The sequence below is a fragment of the Danio rerio genome, chromosome 1, assembly GCF_049306965.1.
Source record: "Danio rerio strain Tuebingen ecotype United States chromosome 1, GRCz12tu, whole genome shotgun sequence".
Taxonomy (NCBI): domain Eukaryota; kingdom Metazoa; phylum Chordata; class Actinopteri; order Cypriniformes; family Danionidae; genus Danio; species Danio rerio.
In genome coordinates this window covers 36,789,671-36,801,844 of record NC_133176.1, presented here as the reverse complement: position 1 = coordinate 36,801,844, position 12,174 = coordinate 36,789,671, and the positions used below count along the sequence as shown (strand labels likewise).

Below are 12,174 nucleotides of genomic sequence, written 5' to 3'. Positions count from 1 at the left end.
AATGACTGAGTATACTGCCCGAGAAGCGTTTCAAAGATGGCCGCCAAGTGAAATGACTTGCTTTAAAGGGACTTTGGTTCCAGTCAGTTTTGATCACAGTTTGAAATAAATACACTTCTCACAAACATTAGTAGTAACCATAACAACTGCTGAGTGATAGTTGCAGGATTCTCCTCATGTGCATTAGGCAGTTATGCACCTCTACGTCATTGATTCTCCCACATATGATACATGTTTTTACAAAATTAAGTCACACTTTATTGTGAGGTATAAATTCTACTTTATACTAAAAAAAACCTGAATTAAAGATTTTTACCTTATAAAACCAATTGATGTAATTGACTTTAGGATGTCTTGTGACAATGTCTCTATTTTGGTTTGTTTAGTTGTCTGCCTGGTACATGTACTCATACTTCAGCTGAATTGATGCTATTATCTGTTGAGAGGGCTTTCTGCTTGTTTGTCACAAAAAGGCTTGGATGGCAGCGTTCACACTTAACATTTTAATACAATCAAATGTGCTGATAACCCATCTCAAAAGAATAAAAAGCCTGGTGAGAGTTTGAAAAAGTTGTAACAATAAATAAGCTGCATCTCTTAGTCCACATGAAAAGTTTGTTTTATTTTCATGGATATAGAATATTGCAGACTTTTCTCAAGTTTTCGTAACAGCTTAGTTGCAGGTAACATTGCACTTTGTACCATCTCAAATGCACCATCAATGTTCAGAAGGCAATAAAAGGAAACTACTGAATAAGAAAAAAATAAAAGTATAAAATCCTATGCTGGGGTTTGTGTCAATTTTTTTAAGTTCATAGAACTCTTTTTTTTTTGCTGTTGTAAACAATATAAAATACAATCTTTTCTTTCAAACAATTGTAAAAAAAGAACACAGTAAAATTAAGAATACAGCACAACATTTTTTTTCACACAGGGTTCAACAACAAAAACAGTAACGTAAAAAAAGACTAAACCCACACGATGGTAACAGCTGTCCTTATGAAATCTGCAAATTGCTTTCATTAGTATAAATTTGCATCCACAATTTTGAAAAGAATAGCCATTTCAAGAAATGACTTTCAGTAGACAATACGATGATAGATCACTGCTTAAGAAGACAGCACAGTTAACACAAAAACAGAAGAAAGAAACAGGAATTGTTTCGAACATACACTCAGTAGCTACAGTACATTTCTAAAGCATTTCACACCATAGTCAGTTCTCTTCCCATTACGCAAGGCTTTCGATCGGGCAAACATGTATTAAGAAGTAGCAGTACAAAGCAATGTAAACTGTGTTTGCTAAATTCACCCCCATATCAACGAAAGGCAACTTTAGAAAACACCTGGCTAGCATTTTTTTCTTTAAGTCTTAAGCACTTAACCAATTAGTGAACACATAAAGCACGGTGTAAAGCACGACCAACAATGAGTATGTGATAATACAAGCGTTAATGCTGATTTATGAGTTACCTACAGGATTGTGAGGTCAAGTTTGATTAGGTAAGTGCTACTGTACCTCTACTTTCCCTGGTATTCTTATTCTGACTTCCTGGCAGGAATGTGTTGAAAAGCTCTTTGGAATCTTGGGACTTTTCACACAGAAAATGGTTTTGTGGTCTAAATGCAAAACGCCACAATGGTATAATTGAAGTAAAGTCGATGAATGAAAATAAGGCAGTGTCATAAAACACCTTTTTAAAAATGTTGACCGTGTCTTAAAAAATGAGGTGTTCAAGAAAAAAAGAAAGAAACGAGGCACAGCAGAGCTGTCAAAGACACCATGTTTACATAGAAAATCAATAAAAAAGCAGCAAAGCACAACACACAAAAACATTCTGTGTGTACTAGCCTGTTTCACACTGCACACATTTATTATGGTGCCCACATCCATGAAATCCCTTAAAGTGCCACATAAAAAGACTATAAAAAGAATAGATTAAATTATATTCCAATATTTACTTTATTAAATTCCTGAAATTATATGAATGTCACAATCCAATTGTTAAGATTTATCTCAATTATGACCAAAAATAAATAAATAAATTAAAACCTGACAAAAAAAAAAAAAAAAAAAAACTTTCCATGACTGTTTTCTTTTCTTTTTTTTTTTATGTGACAGAAATGGGCTCAGATTACACACAAAACTGGAGTGATCTAGGGCTGCATGATATTGGGGACAAAAACAATCAAACAAAAATGTTATTTTGTTATGTAATGTATGAGTGAAGTTTCATAAACTAATTTTGAGAGGAGCATGTGATATGATTGAGCACGACTGGTTGTTCATCTGTTTTCAGTAATAATCCAATCAGAGTGATCAAAGTTTACAACAAATGGATCATTTTTTCCCTACTGCTTCATCTTCATTTTGGAAGAATCCCACCTTCCACCCCATCTCCTCCTTTTCCTCCTTTTTTCTAAGGGGGAGATATCGAGACCTACCTGATCTCGGATCTCCTCAAATGCTTAATGACCAGTAGGGTGCCTTGAGCTTAAGTATTATGACCTGGACAGCATGCCAAACCTGCTATTAACGCTAAGCATATCTAAGTGGGAACTCTTAAATATGTATATTGCGGTATATATATAATTTCACAAGATGATGTAAATAACTCTATTTTGAAATAATTTCAAATTTTATTCTGACTGGGATGATTTCACATTGGAGTGCATCTGTATAAACCAAAATAAACTAATTACAAGCGCAGACCAATACAAAACAACAACAATAAAAACAAAATACAGCTTTTTGCTTTAGGTTAAGTTTTAAAACTTTTCTGTTGAAAAAGTATTCACATAAATTGATTAATCAAAAATAGCACTTGTATGAATACTTTACAAGTTACAAACGTGAACTCAAACAACGTGTGCTCCAAAAATTCAAAACACGTCCAAATGCAGATCTTACTCTATAAGTGTTAAACTTCACAAATCACATGTGTTATGAACTGTGCTTTGCGCTTAATTATAAATGTAAATGAACATGCGCTGTAACTATATATAACAGATTTACACGTTACATTATTGATTAGGAAACAATATATTGTGCAGCCCTAGAATGAACTATTCACCTATTGTGAAAATAAAAAAAAGTTAAAGTAGATGATTTACAGACTTGCAGTTTATTTGTTATTTTGCATCTGTTGTAGATATTTGAATATGTCCCACCACAATCTGAAATATTTTACTTTGATAATTGTAAAAAAAGGCATGGCTGTTATTAAATAAAACACTAATAATAGTAACAGTAGTGCTGCCAGTGTAAAAAGCACAGAGTTGCGTCTAATCAAGCGTGCAGTGTGAAACAGGCACAAGTGTCATATATATACCATGTAGGATGAAAACATCAACACTGCGAGTTCAGATGATCAGAAAATAATATTTCCCAAGCTTAAAGCTCTGATAGAGCAAGCTTTTCCAATTATAAAGTTATCTAGATCACAACAACAACAACAAAAAGACCATACATGTTCAGGTCTAAGTGAAGACCTCATCTTGATCCAGCAAAAGGAAACTTTGATATTACTAATATAAAATGATGTTTAAAAACTTTAGATTTGCATAATATAAAGAGACCCAGGCTGTGCTGAATAATGCTGAAGTGATAGACAGTTTCCTCATTTTCTTTTATGATGATAATTATGATAATAGTGATCACAAGAAGTCTGTTGGTTTCTCAAGTGTGCAGAACTCAGGGACCGACAGGAAGAACATGCATATAATAATGCAACTAGAACCATTAAATGTCCCCTGAATGCTTTAAATGTCAGCTCTGAGCCTTTGTCTTTTAACAGTCCTGTCTTTTTAGGCATTGAAAATGACTTTCCTTTTAGAAGTTCTTAAAAATTTCCAGATCTTTCGCTGGTACCGGTGTGTCCTTCTTCCACTCCTCATCTGGATAGGAGTCAAAGTTGGATGTGTCTCCCTCGTGGGACACCTTTGGAACTATGGGTGGCTGTCGAACAACCAGGAGAAAATTGTTCAAGAAACATTCATATGCAGTTAAATATACACTACAGTTCAGTGGTTTGAGGTAAGTGCAGATTAGAAGAGATTTATAGGGCCCTATCATACACCTGAGGCAATAAGGCAATAATAATGCTATTTTTATACTAGTACAACACTAATTTTACCGTTTTGTACCACGTTGTTTAAATAGCAAATTCATTTACACTACTTTGTGGACTCATGGGTGTGCTTTTTTCAGTTTATTCATGACAGCTTGCTTTTGTATAAAGCTATTCTTTTTATTATTCAAATTATTATTTATTATGTGCATATTTATATTTGCTTTATTAAAAACAAGCTTTGATTTGTCAAACTGTCATGTTTTGAACCACATGGGGCAATAGGAAGTGTCTTTGGATATACTGTAACTTGTTTTTTGACCACACTGTGTTATTATTGTTCATTTACACTGGTTTGCTAGGAATTTGAACTAAATTTAAAAATAGTTTTGAAATGAATTTTGCAAATAACAAACAAAACTAAATATGTAGACTAATAAATTTCTTCAGTGGAGTGCGTATAACACCATTTCATTATCCACGAATTATAGGAGTAAAGAGTAAAAGTAAAGAGAAAGAGAAAGTAAAAAGGCAGAACAGAGGAGGCTCTTTCTTTATCCTCACGCTGCAGATGGTCTGTTTAACTGTTTTTCCACTTACAAAGTCTGCCATGTAAATAGTAAATGCGCCGTGGCGCGACGCAACTGATCCTTAAAGGTAATGGGAGATGAAACTCTGATTGGTTTATTCTCAAAGCACATCCATAACTCATTAAGAGAATTAGCAAAACCCTGATAGACCATGTGCCGCAGCACCAACTATATTTTTCCGTCCTTAAAAAATCAAAAGTGGATTCAGATACGTTCTTAATGCTTTTTGTGCCTTTGTGCCTACATTGTTAAAATAGAGCCAATAATATTATAAAGCACTAAACTAATCAGAGTTGATATGTATAATGTTACAAATTATTGAAATTTAAATAAACACTTTTAGGTCAACACGATGGCGCAATAGGTAGTGCTGTCGCCTCACAGCAAGAAGGTTGCTGGTTCGAGTCTCGGCTGGGTCAGTTGGTATTTCTTTGTAAAGTTTGCATATTCTCCCTGTTTTCTCACGTGGGTTTCCTCTGGGTGCTCCGGTTTCACCCACAAGTCCAAAGACATGCAGTATAGGTGAATTGGGTAAGCTAACATTGTCCGTAGTATATGTGTGTGCGTGTGTGTGTGAGTAAGAATGTGTGTATGGGTGTTTCCCAGTGATGGATTGCAGCCGGAAGGGCATCCGCTGCGTAAAACATATGCTGGATAAGTTAGCGGTTCATTCCACTATGGTGAACCCAGATAAATAAAGGAACTAAGCCAAAAAGAAAATGAATAAATAAACATATTTACATCTTTTTATCATAATATTTCAGTTTCTACAATTATATGTATACCAATGATTTGCCTCCTTGATATATATTTGGCTGCTGAGGAACAGCTTTTTCCCCAGAGCTGTCTCCCTCTTGAACTCTGCCCCTCACTGACTCTCTCACCATAGTTTTTCAATAACTGCACTTTATAACTTATACCTGTATCCTACACTTGCTGCTATTGCACTGCTGATTAGACCTAAACTGCATTTCGTTGCATTGTACTTGTACATGTGTAATGACAATAAAGTTTAATCTAATTTAATCTAATCTAATCTAATTTTCATCACTAATCATAATAAGAAAACTTTCATGGGCACTAAATACAATGATCAATGAAATATTATGCATCACTAGGGAACAGAATACTGTCTGTTTTGCCATCTGTTGAATAAATTACATTTTTGGAATATTTTAAACAGTATTATTTAAAATGATTAATGAATGATTAAAATGATTATTTTAAAATATTATAATACGATTCACAAAATTCCATTTTGTGACTGCGTTTAATATATATATATATATATATATATATATATATATATATATATAAATATATATATATATATATATATATATATATATATATATATATATATATATATATATATATATATATATATATATATATATATATATATATATATTATTAAACGCAGTCACAAAATGGAATTTTGTGAATCGTATTATATATATATATATATATATATATATATATATATATATATATATATATATATATATATATATATATATATATATATATTATAATCAAAATATAATAAAAAAAATTCATATACAACAAAACCATATTAAATGCAATTATGGTTTGTGAAAATAAAACATGGGATAAATAGCCCATTGTCTTTCAGCTTAATGGATTTATTTCTGACAATATGTGATCATGCTAAATACTAAATTACACTAAAAACTAAATTAAATATTATAATTTAAACAATAAAACATTTATTGATGTAAAATAGGTCAAACCTGATGGTTTGAACTTAAAATTACAATTAATTATTTGAATATTAATTACGATTAATCGTTGTTGGCTGCACTGTAACCCTCACTTTAAGTCTTTTATTATATCATCAAACAATTATTCTCATATGCTCTTATTCAAGTCCACTCAAAATATGCCCACAAAGAGGATTTATAAACTGTTGTTACACTGAATGATATGTATTCTGTAGGAGTCATTTAAAAAAAGCATAGATAACTATATATTGTGCTTTTAATGTACGGTATTTTTTTAAAGAAATAAATACATCACAATTCACATGACTGACAGAACTGGTTTTGATCTGTAGTGAATAATTTAAGTTTGCAGCTACTAAAGACATTAGTAAACCTTTAGAGATGCTTTGGATAGAGAGTGAAAACATGATCAGTAAATAAAATGTAAGAAAGCATCAATCCAATGTGGCAAATAATATTTTGTAAATGTCTATATGAGAGAGCTGTTGTGCTCACCTTCAGCTTTCTACAGGGTACAGACTCCCAGTTTACTGACTTAAACCATCTGTGCTTTTTCACATCATCGGCTCCATTCTGGAAGACAAAAAACATTATGCAGTAATGGGATTGATTGCTATGACTGAATGAACATAAAAGCAGATTAATGTCTTACATTTTGAAACAAACCTCAACAGTTTAAACCACATTCCAGTCTTCTTCAAAGAATAGATCAAATCAAAGCATTTAGCATTATGCACTTTATTTGACTATGCAACTCTACTGTATTTTTTCTGTACTGTCAGTTTCTTCGAAAGGAACAGAAAGTGGGTCAAACAATGCTAACTGCAGTCTTCTTCTATAAACCTCAGAATTTGGGCCACGTATTGCACTGTGGGACTATAAGAGAGACACACTGTGGGATTAAAAAGAGACACACGGACTGAAGTAGAATAACAGATATGTGCACTTGTGAATGAGCTCTGCCAGCAGGACCTGGCCTTGCTGTGGAAACAGTGCAAACACAGCTGTGATTGGCCTGCCGGCTCTTAAACTCTCATTGTCTGCAGTCAGAGGATAAAAGAGAAGAAAAGAAAGAAGTGCTAAATTAACAACAGAAGCATCCATTCTGCAAAGTCCACCCAAATGACATTTTTCCTCCAAAACGTCTTCGAGTTTTGTCAAAAAACGGGTTCTACTGCACCCAACCCGGTCTGATCTGTTATCTTACCGTGATTCTTTGCATGGGAGATGGTTGTTCTTACAAAGAGGCTAAAGATCATGGCCTCTAGGATGTGTTGCTAGAGCACTTTTAGAAGTCAGAGATTTGAAATTAGTGAAAAAGAACAAATAATTTAAAAAAATAATACATTTAAATATACAGTAAAGTCTGAATTATTAACCTCCCTGAATTATTAAATCACTTGTTTATGTTTTGCCCGTTTTTTTTTTCAACACATTTCTAAACATAATAGTTTCAATAACTCATTTCTAATAACTTTTTTTTCTTTGCCATGATGACAAATAATATTTGACTAAATATTTTTCAAGACACTTCTATACAGCTTAAAGTGACATTTAAAGGCTTAACTAGGTTAATTAGGTTAACTAGGCAGGTTAGGGTAATTAGGCAAGCTATTGTATAGCGATGGTTTGTTCTGTAGATTAACGAGAAAAATATAGCTTAAAGGGGCAAATAAAATTTTCTTAAATGGGTGTTTAAAAAATAAAAAAATAGCTTTTATTCTAGTCAAAATAAAACAAATAAGACTTTCTCCAACAGAAAAATATTATCAGACAAACTGAAAATTTCCTTGCTCTGTTAAACATCATTTAGGATACACACACACATATACATATATATATATATCTTTCCCTCTATCCTGACTAGTCTTCCAGTTCCTGCTGCTGAAAATCCAACTCCACAGCATGATGCTGCCACCACCATGCTTCACTGTAGGGATGGTATTAGCCTGGTGATGAGTGGTGTCTGGCATTCACTCCAAAGAGTTCAATTTTAGTCTTATCAGACCAGAGAATTTTGGTTCTTATGGTCTGAGAGTCTTTCAGATGCTTTTTGGCAAACTCCAGGGGGGGAATGGCTTCTGTCTGGCCACTAAACCAGGCCCGATTGGTGGATTGCTGCACAGATGGTTGTCCTTCTGTAAGGTTCTCCTCTCTCCACTGAAGAATGTTTGAGCTAAGACAGAGTGACCATCGAGTTATTGATCACCTCCCTGACTAAGGCCCTTCTTCCCCGGTCACTCAGATAGCCGGCCAGCTCTAGAAAGAGTCCTGTTGGTTTCAATCTTTCACTTACGGATGATGGAGACCATTGTGCTCATTGGAACTTTCAGAGCAGCAGGAATTTTTCTGTAATCTTCCCCAGCCTAGTGTCTCGAGACAATCCTGTTTTGGTAGTCTACGGACAATTCCTTTGTCTTCATGCTTGGTTTGTGCTTTGACATGCAGTCAACCCTGGGACCTTATATAGACGTGTACTGTATGCCCTTTCAAATCATGTACAATCAACTGAATTTACCACAGGTGAACTCCAATTAAGCTGCTGAAACATCAAGAATGATCAGTGGAAGCAGAATGTACCTGAGCTCAATTTAGAGCTTTACGGCAAAGGCTGTGAATACTTATGTACATGTGATTATTCAGGTTTTTTATTTTTAATAATCTTTTTTTCACATTGTCATTATGGGGTATTGTGTGTAGAATTTTGAGAAAATACATTAATTTAATCCATGTTGGCATAAGGCTGTAATTTAAAAAAAAAAAAAATTGTGGAAAAGTGAAGCGCTATAAATACTTTCCGGGTGCACTGTATATTGCAGTTTTCTTGCATAAACAGTGTGCTTTGGGTAAAATCCTTATGATCATGGAATGATCAAACTTCACATTTCCAAGTGCTCGAAGGCTGCATTTTGAGTGAGTAAAGATTAAAAGATTTTAGAAGGCATAACTTCAATTTATTAAACTGAAAGAGCCCTAAACAAACAGTGAGATGTAAATATCTGCAGAGCTCATTCATCACGTGTGGAAAATTATAACAGCATAAACTCTAGCTAATGGGAAAATAACACTCAGGCGCAACCATTTACAAACTTCCCATGACATCACCTTCACAATATGCATCACATTATGCATGACAGCACTGGCGCACTTCTGCCACCTCATCTGGCGCCAGTTATTGAATTATTTCCTCTAAAAGGACAATTTAGAAATGTAACTGCCATTAAACCGCAACTGTTTGAATGACTAAAGCTGGAGAAGAAGAACATTAGCACCAAGACAGTATCTGCAGTTGTTTCCCCAACATCCATCTCCATCTGAATCTGATGGGGGCTGGAAAGGGAGGTATTGTGGGAGAGAAGCCTGGTGTCAGAATCACTTTCTGAGCATCCAGGGATTTTCTCCAGAGCCTCATCTCATTCCCTCTAGACTGCCTCTTTATTACTGGAAACATATGTGGCCCGTTTTGGGGAAAAAAAAATAAAAAATCTTACAGGACTCAATCTAAGTCTTATTATTTGTTATGTGCACCGATGTTCAGCTTTATTAAAAGATTATTTCATTTATATTATGCAAAACTGACCTAGAAACATCTAGAAATAATTTAACAACGTGGCCTTGAATGTGAGACGATATAGTGTTTGAAAAAGAATTATGCAAAATGCGGATTTCTGTGAAAATTCTTTGCTCAAACGTTTAAGCACAACATAAAATATTGGTCACCAACACCTTGCATACCTTCATGTTTCCAAGCCTTCTTTCCCGGTCAGTCACGAGAAACTTCTTTATTAGATCCCTAGACAATGAAATAAAGAAGATAAAAAAAGCCATATGAACACCAGAAATTGTACATAACATTAATTCACTACATACACACACACGCGCACGCACGCACACAAATCAAGCATTAAAAACAGGGATGCACATTTTTAGCTCTTATCGCCTATCCAAGTTTTATGAACAACAAATAATAACTTGACATCTAGCTGATCATTTGGCATCAATAGTGGCTTATATGAAAGGCAAAGGCTTCTAGATTACACATATTTTACTAAAATTAAAAAAAATGATCATGCCTTGATTTTTAATTATTTAATTCGAACAGTAAGGTCTGACAAAATCTTGTGACTAAACAGAAATAATTTACAGTATAGAATATAAAGTCATGGTGCAGTGGAAAAAAGAATTAATATGGTGTATGACTCCCATGAGCATGGAGAACTGCATCCATACATCTCTGCAATGACTCAAAATAACTTAATAAAGTCATCTGAAATGACAAAGAAAGCGTTCTTGCAGGACTCCCAGAGTTCATCGAGATTCTTTGAATTCATTTTCAATGACTCCTCCTTTATTTTATCCCAGAAATGCTCAATAATGTTCATTTATGCTGACTGGGCTGGCCATTCCAGTAGCACTATGATCTTCTTTTCTTTCAGGAACTTTGATGTGGAGGCTGAAGTATGAGAAGAAGCGCTATCATGCTGGAGAATTTGCCCTCTCCTGTGTTTCGCAATTTAAAGAGCAGCACAATGTCCCGATACCTCAGGCTGTTGATGTTGCCATTCACCCTGCAGATCTCTCGCACGCTCCCATACTGAATGTAACCCCAAACCATGATTTTTCCTTCACCATCTTGACTGATTACTGTGAGACTCTTGGGTCTATGCGGGTTCCAATAGGTCTTCTGCAGTGTTTGTGATGATTGGGATGCAGTTCAACAGATGATTCATCGGAAAAATCGACCTTCTGCCACTTTTCCAAATAATCAACCAGTCAAGTAATTAGTTGTTGCTCTTACACCTGTGAATGACGACAAGTGTGTAATATATACGTATTCTCAAATTATTTTTTATTTGTGTTATTATGTTTTGATGAAATACTAATAATTAGATGATTGATGCTTTAATAATTACCTTATATGTTAAAAGAATGCAGAAAAAATTGAGCTTGTATAACAATGTCAGCGTCAACATTTCTTGTAAGAGTATCTTCAAAGCCTCAATTTCTCCAAACATAAAATCTACCTGCTTTACCATTTATTTTCGTTTTAAAAATAATCTGTAACTTTTAACCCGACCCCACTTCAAGCTGTGAACACAAGCGCATGATGCTGTTGACTGCTGTGGTGTTGATGTTTCTATCGTGAGAGAAGCCTGAAGCAGGCTTTCAACGGATGACCTTAGCCTCTGTTGCAGATGTTATTCATTCATGTGTGTTTGACTTCAGGATACCATTATCTTATCAAGCTTGTTAAATCTCTACTGACATGAGTCTTCGTTTTGGATACTTTCAAAATTGTAACTAGAGTAAACATGCCAGTGGAAAGGAAACCCGGATGTGCTTTGCCTGAGGATGACTGTCTGTCTCTATTTCTGAGAGCTTCCTCAAGCTGGTTTAGCGGAGCATTCAAAAAAATGCTCTAGTGGACAAACGCCATATAAGGAAAAAGCAGAAGTGATGTCATTTTGTGTGTGTTTGTACAGCTGCAATTACTTCTTAGTCCACTCTTACAATTAAAAGGATTGTTTTTAAAGACTACGACGGGACAGTTGGTAATTTGCTAAATCCTGAACACTTGTAGTTCAAAAGTAGCTGAAATGATAGTGTAGAGTAAAAAAGACACACGTTTGCCTGTAATCTGGATGACGCCTGCACTCCTACAGCCATTAGTATGGTTAGCTGACGTGTGTAAACAGGTTCATTAAAGGACAGGTTAGTGTGTAAGTGTGTACACAGGGGAATGCATGAGCATCTCTCTTTGAACTTTAAA

The 12,174-nt window shown here is 34.5% G+C and overlaps 1 protein-coding gene across 2 annotated transcripts in view; it reads right to left on the bottom strand.

Annotated features, from left to right (window-relative positions):
- Positions 1-601: 601 nt before the first annotated feature.
- prkx (protein kinase X-linked) overlaps positions 602-12,174 on the bottom strand; it is a 62,471-nt gene continuing 50,898 nt past the window's right edge. The window contains exons 6-8 of one of the 2 annotated variants that reach the window (XM_685338.8): positions 10,140-10,197; positions 6,900-6,977; positions 602-3,957 (exon numbers count right to left, since the gene is read on the bottom strand). In XM_685338.8, the coding sequence (XP_690430.2) occupies positions 3,832-3,957; positions 6,900-6,977; positions 10,140-10,197 (262 nt within the window). In that variant the 3' untranslated portion in view covers positions 602-3,831. The remainder of the gene's footprint in view (positions 3,958-6,899; positions 6,978-10,139; positions 10,198-12,174) is intronic. The other variant, XR_012407126.1, reaches the window with a different exon arrangement.